General features: G+C 35.0%; 1 protein-coding gene across 2 annotated transcripts in view; it reads left to right on the forward strand.

The window, feature by feature from the left end:
- The window catches only part of calcr (calcitonin receptor), a 180,658-nt gene extending 166,144 nt beyond the window's left edge, over positions 1–14,514 (forward strand). For both annotated transcript variants that reach the window (XM_028817092.2, XM_051936106.1), the window contains exons 10-12: positions 2,460–2,678; positions 2,765–2,806; positions 13,395–14,514. In XM_028817092.2, coding sequence (XP_028672925.1) covers positions 2,460–2,678; positions 2,765–2,806; positions 13,395–13,616 — 483 coding nt within the window. In that variant the 3' untranslated portion in view covers positions 13,617–14,514. The remainder of the gene's footprint in view (positions 1–2,459; positions 2,679–2,764; positions 2,807–13,394) is intronic.
- Positions 14,515–17,767: the final 3,253 nt, after the last annotated feature.

Below are 17,767 nucleotides of genomic sequence, written 5' to 3' on the forward strand. Positions count from 1 at the left end.
ATCTCACAGACTTACCACTGTTTATGAGGTATTATAGTATATAACTTCTCCCCACCTTTCCTTCTACATCTATAACTTCAGGCAATTAGGTGTAGTGAAAGACAAGCAGGAGTTAAAATACAATTTAAACAATGTATTATTGATAATATTCATAAATAATAACACTATGCAAAGTACATTTGAACACTGGCAACCATACAACCTGATAAATAGTGATGTGTAGTTTCAGGTGGCACACAGACTTGTTAGTTACTTAAAATGTCTCTAGTTAAGGCATTATTTTGTGGTCAGCTTTCTGCAGAACAGGCCGCATGCCTGTCTCAATATGGCTGCCGAGCTGTGCTCTTCATTGTGTTGTCCTTTTCAGTTCATGCATCAGTTTGGTAAGAGAGAGAGAGTGAGGGAGTGAGCAAATTTATAGATTTTCTGTCCAACCCCTAGAGTCAATAATGCGTCATAGTACTTAAAGGCTTCTGATACAAGCCAGTTCCAAACAGCCATATTTCAGACCAATGGGGGAATGGAACACCTTCACACCTGCCCCTAAAACCATATGTTGAGCTAAAGTTTGGCAGTTAGGCAGCCTGGCTTTGTGTGGGGGATGAGAGACTTCAGAGAAACACTTATCAAACTTGTTTGAGGCACTTCCCCCCCAACCCTATCGTAAAATTCACTTTCCAACTTAGTCCTGGGGAGGGGGGGGGGGGGGGGGGTTGTAAACATGAATTCTTCTCACTAAAGTAACACTAATATTACATTGCTTTGCCTAAGTTACAAATAAAGACATACAAAATATTTATCAACTTGTATGCAAAATTTCAATTCACAACATAGTAATAAAAAACGCAGCTCACTACTCAAAATGGTAAATGTTGGAGGACCCGGGAATCAAACCTACAACCTCTTGATTATGAGACAGTGCTTGTTACCGCTGCATCAGCCAAGTGGACATATCTACTTTGTACTCTAAGCCAACTTCTTTTTATAAAGAGTTATATTCTTGAATAAAACCACACTTGTTTTGTTATACTTGTACCTTTTGTGAAAGTGTTTATTTGATATTTGGACTTCAGTCTTCACATATTATACACTTCATATCTACATTTTGTCAATTATTACTAAAACATGAAAAACGTTTCTATTTTAGTTATGTTTTCAACAATTCCTGCCTCACATTTTCCTGTCATCTTACAGCTACATAGATCATTGTAGACACAGAGCATACATGAAATGTTTGTATTCCAAATGACGATATATTATTTACCCTCTACAATTCCAGGCACCTCACACCCAGATAAACAGATTTGAGCTCTGAGAATCTTCTGTGCGACTTGAGCTGCACCAGTGGGGGGGATGGGATAGCAGGCTGCTTGTTGCCTGTGACTGTGCTGCTTGACACATTTGGAAAACAAAGGAGCTCATGACAAGGTGGCGAAGGAATCTAAGGTGGCCCAGGATTACGAGTTTTTTCATAGGCTTCAGGGATTCTAGTGTTAAAACTAAAACAGTAGGCACGATCGATCACCCATTTTACAATTTCCTCACATAGCAGAACCTAAGGATCTTTTAATGGCATAGCTACTGTAACTCGTCAGGCTGTCATGGATATACTGAGGGATGGATGAGTGCATGAATATTACATATTATTAATTCTGTACAGGTAAGTTGAACACTATGACTTTCACCAATACAATTTGGTATATACTGTACATAAGACATAACTAACATGATTTTGACTTTGACACAAGTATTTCATATAATATGCCTTAAAATTTTCATTTTGTAGTTCAAACTCCACTTTAAATTACTGTATATATATATATATATATATATATATGTTTTCTTGATACCTATATAATACTTTATTTATACATAAATCTATTCCTCATAAGATTTTTATACCCAATTTGGATTCATATTTGTCCGTATTGCTTAGTATAGTTAGAAAATTATTAAAAAATATACTTTATTCGTTGACTTTATATATGCTGAAATTTACTCCATATGCAATACACATATCATATTGGATTGTATATAAACACATATAGACAATATAACATACATGATCTCTTTACTTTATATCTACTCTGTTTAAGTTGGAGAGACATTACTTTAGTGTGTATGTACAAAACAAGAAAAATATTTCAAAGTTAATTTCAGGTCGAAATAAATGAAAAAAATTACATCTGTTACTGTCTGTTCAATTTTGAACAGTAGAATGACTGCAAGATACTTAGGAACAGTGGCTAAATGTTGAACGTTTTAAATTAAAAGCTCATAATATTAATATATTAACTGGAAATAATATTCATTTTCACTGAATAATTCTTGCCATAAATATTTATTCTACCTTGAGTATATTAAATATTTCACATTTTTTTAATTTCACATTGAGCAAAGATGAGTTGCAGAAGAAATTGAATGCATTCTGCTTTTTAAACACTCCTTATGTTTTACAGGTAAATTTGTTCTTTTTACTTAACATAGTGAGAGTCTTAGTCACAAAGCTAAGAGACACTCATCGAGCTGAATCAAATATGTACATGAAAGCTGTGAGAGCCACCTTAATTCTTGTTCCCTTACTGGGGATTCAGTTTGTCATCTTTCCCTGGAGACCAGAGAACAGATTAGCTGGGGAAATTTATGACTACATTATGCACATACTGATGCACTACCAGGTAAGTGTTTACTAGCAGATTAAAAGTTAAAATAATAGAAAGAAAGAAACTGAAAAGTCTAACATCACTATGCATTTCTTTTTTAGGGATTATTAGTGGCAACTATATTCTGCTTTTTCAATGGAGAGGTAATACATTTTTTATTTTATTTGTAATTAGTCGCTGTTGGTAATAGGTATTCCTTCATTTGAATCCCAATCCTGGCTATTGTCGATGAGGAATTTGCATGTTCTCCCCAAGTGTGCATTGGGTTTTTCTTTCAGTAATGTGATTTTTCTATCACATCATAACAGTGCCAATGTAGAGTTGCAATCTGTCTATCACACACGTCTTTGCAGGTGTTTCATAGCATTTCTGTTAATGCTGACCAAAACATGGTCTGCTTCTTAAAGTAGATGACTAGATATTAAATGACAGTTTGTTCTGTCACCACTGTGTCAGAAACCAGCTCTCTTTTCTGTAGGACATCTAATTATTATAGTTGAAAAACTGTGATATCATCAAATAAACAGTGGTTTGCAGAAGTGAACAAGGAGTACAGAATTAGGTTCATTGCACCATAACCAGAGTTAGGAGCAACACCTTACTTTCCAACCAATCTAATTAAGCTCGAGTAGATTTGCTAGTAAAATTGGAGTAAACTACCCAGGTGTGCAAAACTTGTACAGACTTACCCAAGAAGATTCAAAGTGGTACTTGTTGCCAAAGGGGCTTCTATAAAGTACTGAATTAAGGGTCTGAGTACTTGTTTTAATGAGAAATTTCGATTTTTTAATTTATAAAAAATTGCAATTCTTTGTGAAAACATATTTTCACTTTCTTGCTTTGGGTTATGGTATGTAGCTTATAGGGCAAAAGTGGGAAATTTAAAGTTAAGTCTACAATGTGATAAAGTGTGCACAAAGTGAAGGGATCTGAATATTTTATGAATCCACTATAACAGATGTATGATTTGGTCCTAAATTACAAATAGCTAAAAATAATTATAAATATCCCACAATTAATAGTCATAGTACTGTTCTGAAGTACAGGTATTAAAAAATTAGAATTCCCCTTACTGTTTTCAAGTGATCATAGTATCGGGATACCCTTTTGAAAACACAATTCATATATCTAAATAAAGGCAAGAGACTGTTCTTTCAGAATATATTCATTTCTTTATTCAATTACATAACCTTATACAGTAAGTAGTTGGAATGTCTCTACCAAAAAATGAAAATTGCAAAGAAAACCCATAGATTAAAATGATTTATAATTGTTTGGTAATTGTATAATATACAGTATTAAGCAGAAAAAGATGAATGAAAAATCTTATGTCTTAGGAAAAAGAAAAATGCACATCTATTTTAGTTTATACAATGTTACAACCAAAGAAATATTTTCAAAAAGTTAAAATAAAGTTGAAATAATTCAATAGCCTGAATGAATCTATTAATTTTTTACATTTAAGATTTCTCACTTAAAGATTTACCAATGCTGTTTCTTGTCCTAGTGTGTATATAAACACAGGGAACTCCAGTTTCTGTATTACATCTTGCCTGAAGAAGGGGCCTGAGTTGCCTCGAAAGCTTGCATATTGTAATCTTTTTAGTTAGCCAATAAAAGGTGTCATTTTGCTTCATTTTTCACTAGAATAATAACACAAAGATAAAAAATAAAGGAAAAACAATGGGAAAAAAAGACGAGGTGAAAAAAACAGGCAGAGTTAATAATAGGGTGGAGTGCGCAATCATTCATCTAATAAACAAGTGGGAAGGAGAGGCTTGTTAGTAGCTTACTGCTTCAAAGCTAAATAAAGACAAGTAGCTCTAAGCTACTAAGCAGAAGCTTCCATTTACACACTACTTTGGTAAAAAAAAATAAAAACTAAACAAAAATACTGACCAATTTCCTCAATCTTCCATCAATATACAGTATCTGTTGGAAACTGGTAGTTTTGAAAATACATAAATTATTTCCAATCACAAATCAAATTATTTCATAGGGTGTTCATTCCCAGACTACCTAGGCAACAATGTGTTGGAATATTTGAGTTAAACAATAAATTCCACCATCGACAAGATATATTATTCATCAATCTGTGCAAAGAAAGTTGTGCATCTCACACACTTATCTCAAATAGATAGATAGATAGATAGATAGATAGATAGATAGATAGATAGATAGATAGATAGATAGATAGATAGATAGATAGATAGATAGATAGATAGATAGATAGATAGATAGATAGATAGATAGATAGATAGATAGATACTTTATTAATCCCAAGGGGAAATTCACATTTAATACTGCCTACAATTTATTTGCAGCAGAATTTCAGTTGCGAATGCTACTGCGTTGCTGGATCAAATGTTTTGGGAATGCCCCACACTCAAATCACTCTGGGAAAAAAGATTTGCTTATTTTTCAGATAGTGTTGGATTTACAATTACTCCCATTCATGTGATAGCCTTAAGCAGCATTATGGCAATGCCACTTTTGACGACTTTTCTAGCGAGTTTCATCTGTAGCCTTCACTTACATAAACTTTTGTAATTCTTAGACAATCGGCAATGACCTTCTGTTAAGGTCAGTGGAGTGATTTGACATGTCAGGTGACTCTCTGATGCCCGGCTTTGTGTGCCTGAGAGCTGCTGACATGAATACTCATGTGGAAGTACAACAGATATAATGCAGTGGAGAGGAATAAGGAATGTGGGTGTTTTGGACTTCACAAGCAGAAGAGAAGCTTGTCTGTCTGATGTTGTGTGTTTTACATACCACAACAGAATGGAAAAAAAGGCAGAGATTGTGGCTGAACTTGCCATATCTGTTAACCATTTGTACAGCACCAGCTCTGTCAATATCACGCTATTAGCTGTCAGTAAAAAGGGTGAGCACAACTGTGCTGGAAAGACAGCATATAGTTGCTAAATTTCACTTGCCTAGTGATTATCAGTTGAGTAAATTGACATGGTGCAGCAATGAGATCAGATTAAGTCTGATGTATCATATGACTAGAAGTCATATAATGTGACATTGGTGCTAAGCAACAAAAAATCTGATGTCATATACTAAAGGTCCAAAGCTAAAATACATTCATGTTGTTCAAAATTAAACACACCAGGCCTCTGTTCAATCTTTCTGACGCTTCCAACTTTTATATCAAGAATGTCTTATTGGGCTGTCTGTTGACATAGATCTCAGAAGTGGGAAGGGAGGTTTAGTTTAACTTAATTTAATCTAAAGTATGAATCCTTGGAATGTAGTTTTGATTGAATATTTGACTGAAATGTGCCTTACTGCTTTATTAAATGTTATTAAATCAATAACATGTGAAAAAGTAAAAGATCAACCAAAAGCCTATTTCAAGGCACATGAATTTCATATCCATAACTGTAAAGTGCTCAATTTAAATCAATGCTGTCTTTTAGGTACATTTTGGAATACAAAATTAGTTATTTTTTATGAATAATTTAAAAGATTTTTTTAAATTACCAGTCAAGTTTTAAACAGAAATATTTGTGGAATATGAAGCTATACACCCTGATATACATTTTCTGAACATGTTTTTGTTATGCCTCACTGGAAAGGTAGGGAAATTTCTATTAAAAGGGATCAAGAGATGAAAAGTAAGCCAGAAAGCAAGCAGAAGTTCATGGCCAAAAATCAGCCCTGACTTTTGCCAAAGCCAAATGAGAAACCAAAATTTATCATGAGAAAACAAAGCGAGAAAGCTTTGTACTGAAAGTGAAATGATTTATAAGTAACGCACACACCATATGTAACATATTTTTATCCACTCTCAGATGACCTAGGAGGGCACAATGCTGATCTTTTATACCATCACAGTGATAATGACACACACTGTCCCATTCTCAGTAAGTAATCATAGCAATCAAAAGATGAAAGAAAGTTTACAAAATGGCAACTCCCTAACAAAATCGAGACGGTATCCAAAATGATGTGAAAATAAACAACTGTAAATATGTTTCAAATACATTTTTAATGTACAAGAGTAGATTCAACACACACTAAAACCCTTACAACAAAAAAGAAAATTAAAAAAGATGCATAATATAGTTAATTTCAAGGAACCAAATCATAACCATTTTCATCTGGCAGTGAGTCTCATTTATGAAAATGTCCATAATTTGACACAATATTGATTTTTATCGGTATGGAAAGGTGTCTAAGCCAGCATGACAGCCTTCATTTGCAAGTTGTCAGCAGCTGCCTAGAGAAATGTGTCTGACTGCCATTGGTATATCTCTTGAAAAGGAATACAAACTTGGCTAGAAATTTTTTGAAGCACAAAGCATCGTTTAATAAGTTGGAGATTTCACTTAAGAGGAAAGAAAAAATTGGCAGGTATATTGCAATCCTGCTGATTATAAAATAAAGAAACGATCAAAAACAAATTAATGTGTGATCTTTTGTACATTTTTATTTGTTTATTTTTGATTAAGTGTTCTGAAATTTAAAAAAGACGATGCTTTTACTTCAATTATGTCAAGCTGAATATCATCATTTATCCAAAAGGTTATAGATTCTGTAATGAAAAGGTTTAAAACAAGGTATTTAAGCAGGTGGCCCTATCAACTGAGGAGGATATTGTGTTACTATAAGAGTTAATTAGTTGATCCATAATGGGTATGAAGGATTTGACAATAGTTGACGTCATCTTGAAAACTTGCTTGCTGCACTGACAAGTTACAGGCTGACCAAAAAAAAAAATGAAAGCGACAAATGGCATTTAAAAGATATTATTGACTTTGGACATCATTGTTCATTAACAGAACAAACAATGAGTTAGGGATACAAATGTGCACACAACACACATAGCTTTAAAAAGCCTAATTAAAAAAAAAGAATCAATAATAAAACAATCTCCTACTTAAACCATTTTCTTGCACCACTGGTCCGATGCAGAGTGCCTTCACAAATCTCTGTCTGGTGGATATGGCTTAAAAAAATTCATATTAATAAACTTCTGGCATTCAGGAAAACTTATAAATCAAAATTAAAGATATGTTTATTTCCCATGATGCTGGACCCTCATAAGGGTACAAAATAGCAAAAGTAAACAGCAGAAATTGGTGCTCACATCCTTTTTTTTCTTTGAAAATAGGCTGTTTATAAGATGATTTACCATTAGCTAGTCAATCTGTTGGATACAAGGTAGAGGTTAACCATAAACAGTATAATAGGCCAAGACAGGACCCCTCACACTCACTTCAAGGGAGAAAGCTTGAGACTCTGCAGAAATCCTAAGTCAAGGGAAGAATATGCAAACTCCACACAGACTGACATGGGCAGGAGCTGTGAGCTGTACAAAAAATGGATGAACTACTAACCCTTGTGTCACTCTCTTATGTTATGATTGTGTACACATACTCCTAAAATGTTTGAATATCCGTAATGAAGAATTTCTATTTTACATCCTTCTTTTATCATTACATGTCATACTGTATACCAGGAACACAGAAGCAGATCTTTATTTTATGGCAAGAAGTGTGTCATCATGCCTGTGATTTATGTTGCTTTTGAAAGCAACAGAACATAACCTATCACAAACACATGGTCAATTACTGTTTTAAAAGTGGATGCATATTATAATTACTATTACAAAAAAATCAAAACAACAAACTTCACTATAGATTTCAACTGATTTAAAATACACCAGTTCCCACTGACAAGGTCTAGCACTGAATGCCTAGCTTTGTCCTATACATGCTTATCTCATCTCTTGCGTTGCACCTCACCAGTACCTTCCATCTTTCATATTTAGAGCAAATATGATGGCTGTATGTTTCTTCTTAGTCAGCATGTGCTCTTTGGCAAACACTACAACCAAACTTGGCTTCAGGAGCAGGTCTCAGTCTGTCTATTCTACATGATGTGTGCTTTATTTTGATTAGAAAAATGAAAATAGATCAAAGTGGGACCTCCTACTTTGGGACAATCCGCTAAGGATAACTGCACCAAAACAATGCACTGGGGTGCTTAAATTTTTCTGCTCTGTCCTGGTCATGAGATTCAGAGAATAGTGTAGTGTTAGGAGCAGAATAGCACAGGAGAATGTTACAGTAGGACCGTGGCTTCAAGACAAATTACTTGAAGGCCATTTAAGCATGAAATGAGGATGCTGTGGAAGGAAACCTGACACGGCCCACTGGAAGAAGACCACAGGGCAAACCCATTCCATTTTGGGAGGAATTTTACACTGTGTCTGGAAATACCTAGCTAGTTCTCCAGAAGCAAGCAAGGTATGTTAGTAAGAATACTGTGGTCTAATTTGTTCATCTCAGTGTATTGTGTGAAATAAATAGCCTTGACACATAGAAAAAGGTTTGGGGCAGCCACTCGTATACTTTAGCCCTGGCTGCAAAAGGCAAATTAAGTTGCAGAGATATGCATAGGTTTGACTGACTGGAAACAGGAAGTGGTGCGGGTTTTAAGGTGTCTGCCAGGAAGTGATGTCTTGAGGGCCGGAAGCAGAATCAGGCAGAATTTCCCGTTTTTGATCTGCAGAGACAGCAGAGAAAGGATTAGCGTGCCCCGCCACCCCCTGGCCTGGCATGAATTTACTGTACCTTCAGTTGTGCCTTTTCACTGCCTCCTAATCGCATGTGTGTGACACTTGCCACTACTGGATTGTGGGAGAAGAAACTATTAATTTGTCAAAGAAATAAGTTCATACAGCTCCCATTTAACACATGTGAGCTTTTGAAAATTGTAGCTGTGGTCATCTTTAATGCAATGTTTTTTATGATGCTTTCTGTAAATTCTGCATATTATAATATGATAGTAATATATTCTCCATATAGAAGGTGATGTGGGAGCATGCAACACAGAGTAAACAAACCATTTAAATAAAAAAACACCAGCATTACTGTGTCCTCAACATTTTTGTATTTTATTTTAGTAATAAATTCATCCTATTGAAGAAACAGATAAGATGATCATATACAAACCCCATTTCCAAAAAAGGTTTGACACTTTCTAAAAATACAATAAAAACTAAAATCTGTAATTTGATAACTCACTTGAACCTTTATTTAACAGGCAAAAGGACAAAGAAAAGATTTTCATTGTTTTCACCGACAAAATTAATTCTATTTGTTAAACATAAAAAAATTAGAAATTGATGCCAGCAATAGACTCCAAAAAAGTTGGGACAGAGGCAAAGTAAAACTATAAAGGTTGTACAAGTAGCATTCTGTAAGGTTCCTCAGTTAGCAGGTTAAATGGTAACAAGTGTGAGTATCAAGATTGGGTATAAAAGAGGAATCTACCAAAGACTCTTTGCAAGCAAAAATGGCATTATTATTGTTATTATAATATATAATATTGTTATAATGTTATTATTATTGAATTATTAGAAAGTGTCCCATCATTTTTGGCTAGCTGAACACATTATTATCTGAGAGCATGACTGAAAATGTGCAGTTACTCTGGAAGACAAATCACTACAACTTGCAGGCAATTCCCCTATGCTGTGTGCTATGCCCTGAAAGATGCATATTAGATGCTATTTAGTTTTGCCCCATCATATAAAGCCTGTGCATAATACAAAAGAATGTTATGCATTTATTGCTATCATTGAAAAATAGTGCAGCCAATAATTCAAAAACCCACATAATGCTGCATTCATATCCTGTATATCATCTTTTTATGTCTAAACTTACTTCCATGTTTTACAAAGCAGTTAAGTGTCAGTGTCTAGACTCTAGGGGCACCTAGTTATATTTTCACATCGCTTTCACTGTTTCTTATAGTTTTTAACATTACTTTTGTTTTTGGTTTGTTTACATTTTATCAGTTGTGGTGTTACACGATAATGATGACATCTGGAAAATTACTGTTCACGATGAAAATGTAGTGATTAAAAAAGAAAGGGTTTGGTCTAAAAAAAATAATTTGAAAATACAGAAAGTCTGGTGTGGGGAACAGCCCGGACACAGACAGGTAGACATGTTGATTTCACCACACACACGTTTATTGTACATTATATACATTGTCCAAGTGCACAATCCCAGTGCCGCAGCACCAATCACCCCTTAAGTCCTTGGCCACACAACACAATGCCTTCTAGTCTCTGGTCCGCCTCCACTCTTCTCCTCTGAGCTCCTTCCTTCTTCCACCCGACTCTTGCCAATGACTGGAGGGAGGCGGCCCCTTTTATACACCCCGGATGGACTCCAGGTGCATCCTGAGGAGCTTCTGTAGCCATACCCCAGTGTGGCGGAAGCTCTGGCGGTATATCCGGAAGTCCTCCGGGTGTCCCCAATCCTCTTCCCCCCAGCACTTCTGGGTGTGGCGGAATTGCTGAGGTCCAGGGCTCCCAAGGCATCAGGGCGCCCCCTGGTGGTGACCACGGGCCCCTACAGGGTTGAGCTTCCAAGCTCTGTACCCGTGGCCCCCAAAGCAACCAGGGTGGGCGCCCCCTCGTGTTCTGGAGGAGGCACAAGCCCTCCTCCTGTCCTCCTGGGCATCTCGGCCGGGCATGAACCCCAGCCGGGTACCACACTGGTATCAGAAAAAAGAATGCATTAGTTCTGTATAAAAAAAAGAAACATAACAGGAGAATAAGCATTGGGGTTTTTTCTTGGCATTGAATTGCTCATAGGTTTTCTTTCTAACTTTAGATGTATCGGTTTAAAAGGATTTACCGGCTATGGCTGGAATAGTAAAATTGGCATACTGTAGAACATCCCTCATTTTCTCTGTAGTGCACTTCATAATGCTACAAGATGTTGATGATGCCAGTGTTTAATTCTGCGTCTTCACAGCTCTGCAGATCTGAATTCAAATTCTGGCCTGATTGCTCTGTTTGAGAGTTTTGCAGTTCTGTACTTTAGTCCAAATGCATTTTCCAGTTTAGAACGTTAATACAACTGTGACAAGAATAGACCATTCAGACCATCAAGGTCATCCATAAAGTCTTATGCTCTACAACAATGCTTGGAAATGTATTCTATTTGTTTCTAACATTTTTATGAAATCTGAACTGAACAAGTTTTCAACCATGTCCCTGTGTTCTTGTTCCCTTCCACTTTTCATAGACATGCTTGTTAGACTGACTGGTGACTGCAGGTTATCTCTGTATGAGTGTATGTTGGTGTGTGAGTGGGTATGTGTTCTGAAATGCTGGAGCACCGACCAGCATTACCCTCCTTCCTTCCTTCTTTGAACTTAGTGGTATTGGAATAGTCTTTGTCCGCCATTATCCTACACAGGATAATGACTGAAATCGAGCAGCTCCTTTTAATTAGGAACTTGGAGTACTTCTAATGCTAGGGAGTAGTCTGCTGGAAGCACTTCCGGCTCAAATGGATGTCCCTGAAAGTGAGGATTGTGATTCCCTGCAACTTCCCCTTATGGCCCCCACAGAACCCAACAGGAGTACCCCACAGAACTATAGCTTTTAGCATGCCCTGCGGGTATCTGTGTGGGAATCCTAACCCATTTGCCATCTTGTGTATTGGGGAAGATAATATTCAGCAGTGCTCATCTTCCCTAGTTATTCCATTGCACTGGCCTCCCAGCTGGGTAAGGATCTCAGTACCTGTTAAAGATATTTTGTGAATAAAAAACATTGATTTGCACCCAGGACTCTCTTGGCATGGTTGTGTCTGGAAATGCCAGCTCATGTGTGTCATCCATTACACTGCATACAATTTTTTCTGTGTTTGGCACTTGGGCAATGAGTTTTATAAATTTATTTTTAGTTTTGAAATCAATCACATATTAAGGTTAAGGAATACATGATAAAAACATATCTTATATATAAAGGTTTACACATGGAAGTGTGTGTGTGTCTGTATGGCACAGAAGTGAAAGGCGGAGTCGGGATAAGGGCTCCACCTCCGAAAAAAGAGTCACTCACTTAGCCGCTAATACACAAGCCAGGCCAGCACATCAGCAAAACGAAACCTCTGAAAAAAGACAAAGTCGCTTATCCGCTAACATCAGCAAAACGGTATCCCTTTTACTTTTTCTCCCACCGCTAATACACAAGTGATGTGAGCACGTCGGCAAAATGAAACCTCCAAAGAAAGACAAAGTCACTTAGCCGCTAACATTGGCTAAACGATATCCCTTTTACTTTTCCTCCTGTCACTAATGCACAAGCGATGCGAGCACGTCGGCAAAACAAAACCTACAAGGAGAGAGATGCCCAGAGTAGTTCCTTTCAATTACCTGACAGTTCTACATTTCAATTTGTTTCTGATGATTTGAATAGTTTCTATGACCCAGGGCTTATACAGCTAATATTACTATAAGTAGAAACCATCTAAAATGCAGTATGTAGAGAAAACATGTAAATCTTTATGTAAATTAAATGCACAAATTTTACAACCAGCATTATCTATGCATAAATTCAACATTAGCATCACTCAGATATTCTCTTAGTAATGTCAAAACTGGCATTTTTTTTTTAATTAGGCCAACATATAAAATTAGAAACAACTGCCAAGACCATAGATGCAATGTAGGATGTCAAAGTAGTTCTCAATTTAAATGAATCTAACTAAAATAAAAAACACTTTAAAAAGGTGTTTGTCACAAAAGTAAAAACTGAATAATTATGATGAGAGTATATCATGAGCTGTTTCCATGAGCACAAATGTTCTAGTCCCTATGATTGCAATGTGAAATATGTTAAGTGCTAACTTGCAGTGAATATGAAACACAGAGTCCTATTTTTATTATTGTCGTTCTATTTTTCAGGTACAAGGGGCTCTCAGGAGACAGTGGATGCAATACAAAACTCAATGGGGACAGCGCAGACGAGAGCATTGCTCATCACGGTCTACTTCTTATACAGCAACATCCATTACGGAGGTCCCTGTGTATCTTTATCACCATGAGTGCAATAGTGAACATTTGAATGGAAAACATTCAGAAGACTCAGAACATGTTGCACTGAAAACAAAGGAAGCATATGCTTAAAGGAAAAATAAATGTATACACAGTATATATTTTTTACATCTAGTACATATAAGCCACCACAGCATAAAATGCTTTTCCTACAATAAAGCTCATGACTAGATGGGTTGAAGATAAAGCAAGCCAACGGTTGAAAGAATCTCTCCTTCAAGAAATGACCTGTAGTATATCATGTAAAAAAAAAGAAATCTGTACAAGACTTCACGTTAGCATTGTTTGAAACATAATTGAACTAAAGCTGCTAGTTTCAAGCTGAAAAGGGCTTCTACAGCAAGTCAATGGTTGCATTGATACCAAAGGGTGTGTTGGGTTCACAGACTAGAACACTAGTTATACTGAGCCAAACACATAATAATTGTAAGATAATAAAATAATTAATGGAATTAAGAGTTTGGAAGAAATTTGTTGGTGCCTACACCTTAATTTCCAGCCACAGTGCATCATATTATTTGATTAATCTTTACACTATATAACATCTTCTATGTTATACACACAAATCGACTTATCCAACCTTTCATTGTAGATCATTAAAAAAAGGACAATGTGAAGAGTTGACTGGGTTAATGTGATTGGTTGATAGCTCATCACAAGATGGTAACCATGCATAATATGTTTTCAGACACAATGTACATTTCTTCCTGATGTTACTTCCTAACAATTGCATTTGTATCAGTTGTCTCCTATTGCGCTCGTCAGGGCTGAAGCTGGCAATGATCTAAATCTGTTTGTTGTAAACATCTTTTAACTTCTATCAATGACTTTTATCACTTAAATAGACAAAAGGAGCTGTGAATGGGTCTGCAGGGGCCATCAGTGCTTACTGGCTTCTGTGTGTTTTCTGTACATTTATGTATTTTCTTTTCAAATTCTATCTATATTAAACATAATTATTTTATTTAAATCCTCTCCAGTTTGTGGTTTGCCAAGAATTGATCTCAATTGGTTTTCATACGACAAAAGCAGATTTCAATGTATGCTGTAATTGCTGCAGTGTGCAGAGTGGGAAACGCAGCACTTCCTTTTCAGTCTCTTTCATGCCTGATTTGCTGGAAGTTTTAACTGACATGTTCAGTTTGTCTGCACCCTGGAAACAATTGAGCTACTTTCAACTAAAGGTAGCCCGATCTTTTCTCTAAACCTTATATATATTTTTTGCTGCTGTCTAGTGTATGTGCGTTAGGAGAGTGTTTTAATCTCTATTTAAATTAAATGTATTATTAATCCTTAAACTGCTAAAATCGAATAGGTGACCCTCTGAAGGACACTAAGCATATTTTAATGATTTATTTGTTGGGACAGGATCTGAGAGCTTTGCCTTATTATGTATGTTGTAGCTTTATAGAGCCATCTGTTTATGGAAAGGTTTTTACTGGGTGGCTGTTGCATCATTGTTTCTGTGTCACCCTGGTTGTATTATGATTTAAGGATAGTTTATAATAGATGTAGATATCAACTTATATTATACTTACATGCAGTTCTTTTCGACATATATAAAGCATGTTTATATTTGTATTTTTAATATTGCTATTAAAATGTTACTAAATGTTATTACATTATTATTACATACCTAGGTATTTTACAGTCCGCTGAGATGCAAATCCATTCCAACATGCCATTCCAAGCCCAGAAACAGTAATCCCATGAAGATAACAATATCATAATAAAGAAAAAGGGAAAGAGAAGAATTTTTGTAAGAAACATGCATGATTATTCTCACGATCGTAAACAAATACTTGATCATTTTTACCACGCTTATATTAACTTCACCTGTTTGTTCATCTGGTATAAATCTTGTAATCAATATTTAACCCACTTCCTACTGTCCAAATGACTTGAAATTTTGCACACTTACTCACTTCCGATGACAATACATGAATCAATAATCAGTTTCACTAATTGATCAATTAATCCATGTTAATTAAGAAATGAAATTTTCATATGAAGAATAGTTCAAGATTTCAGCAATAGATGGCGCTAGTAATGGATAGAATTAAAACAAACCCAAGACTAAAAAGCTGAAAATAATATATATATAAAGATACTTTTTAAAAAACACGCTTATATTAAGTTAAAAAGTGTACTAAAAAGTAAAAAATAACTCTCTCATACATCATTCGCTTTTATTTTTTTTTATGAGTAAAAAATTTATCTGTTTCATCTACTGTTATTGGTTCCAATCAGGAGTGACTACATTTTCCCACAACCTCTACTTTATATGTGTGATAGATGTTTAAATTGAATATACAGCATGTATATAAATCAGTTTAAAATAAATTATCACAGCGTTTCACTGATTATAATTTTTCATCACTTTTTAAAGTACACTTAAACCATGGGATGAATTCCTTCCTATGTTATTTAAACTCTAGAATTGAAGACTTCTATTGTAATATATTTTGAGGCTCTCTGTGTATATTGAAATCTTCTGGTTCTGGTAAGTAAATAAATATCTGGAGTGGTTTTCTGAAATGGACAGATTATATTTTGAATAATAGCATTACATCTGGCATATAATCCTATAATGCATTTGTCCTGTCACGATTTAGGCAAAGCTAAAGGTGGGGCAGAGATACACTTTAAGGTGACACTTCAGATTTTCATTTTATTCTACGTATTAAAGTCACACAAGAAGAATATTTGGTTCTAATTTATAGTGAGATAGGGGGTTACTAAAGAAGGTCAATGCGTTTTATAATGGATTGATATTTTATACTTAGTAGAAATAAAAATTCAAACCATATAATTTTAGTTTTAAAAGTATCAACACTCATTTTTAAATAGTAGATTTTGATATACTATTAGAACTTCCTTTTTTCTGAATTTGACAACAACTGTTTACAATGACCAAGTAATTAGGGACTTTCTTATACTGTTTAATACTCTCAAGCCATGCGAAAGAAGCTCATTGCTTAACGCTTGCATACCTTCCTATTAACAACATCTGAAGAACACATAGAAAATGTAAGATATTTATAAAAGGGCATCTGTATACGCAGGCAGTGATATCCTGTTTGCAAGTTTTTGATCACACTGCACTCAATTCTGAAGGCATCTAACAAAATATCTAAGTGAGATAAAATTAAGAGTTTTGTTTCTAATATATTGTCATTAAGCAGGTAAGTATTACTTCTCAATAAACAAAAATGCAGCACATGTTTAAGTAATTAACTCAGGATGAAGATCTGAATTTAAACTATGGTCTAAAGTATAACCTGTAAGCTTTTTCTGCATTTTTGGTGATACTGAATCAGTGATCATTCTGAGATATCTCTATACCAGAGCTACTCATAAATGGCAGACAAAAAAAATTAGAACAAGGGTGATATGACTGTCAGAGGTCATGAAAAAAGACAATTTTCCCTTGGGGATTAACAAAATATATATGTATATAAAAAAATAAAGCCTGCAAATTAGATTTCTAGAGTTATGATGTGGATGGTGCTCTAATCAGTGAGATGAAGCTCCGTTAGCATATTTTGGAATAACAAGGTCATTGTGTTAATATGTTTTCTTTCTGTGTAACCTACACTTTAAAATGAGGTTATCGTTAAACCTTTGCCACAGTTTTATACATGATTGACAGAAAAACCATGGTTTTAAGGAGTTCTTTTCGAAAGGTATGTTACATTCCTTTTGGCATTTGAAAACTTGATCATTTTAACTGTACAGTGAAACATCTGCTCAAGGATTCTTTTAATATGTACCTGTGAGGTAAAAATCAGTTTTCTTGTCTGAAAACATAGTATACAAGGTTACTTTCTTACAAGATGCTATTCAAGATATATACTTTGCATTCCTCTACATACAATAAATTGAGTATTGCTTAAAGTTTTAGATAATTCAGCAGACATTAACATACATTTCTAAAGGCCACCTGCACATGCAACCACCTCTGGCATTTCAATCCAGTACAAAATTGTATGATAAGTACCTGTTATGTTTTTAAGACATTTATCTTCCTTTTGTAGTTTAGAAATACCCCATTATTTATATAAAATATTACAAAAACTGAATTGTACTATATTTGCTAAATCTCTTGTTCTTTAAGTGTTGGTCATATGAAAGTAAACTTCAGATATCGCTATTATTATTATCAGAATAGCAATTTTTCACTGTAGTTGTCTTTTTTTCAATTTGCAAGCTGAAATACCTTG

The sequence above is a fragment of the Erpetoichthys calabaricus genome, chromosome 13 (genome assembly GCF_900747795.2).
Source record: "Erpetoichthys calabaricus chromosome 13, fErpCal1.3, whole genome shotgun sequence".
Lineage (NCBI taxonomy): Eukaryota > Metazoa > Chordata > Cladistia > Polypteriformes > Polypteridae > Erpetoichthys > Erpetoichthys calabaricus.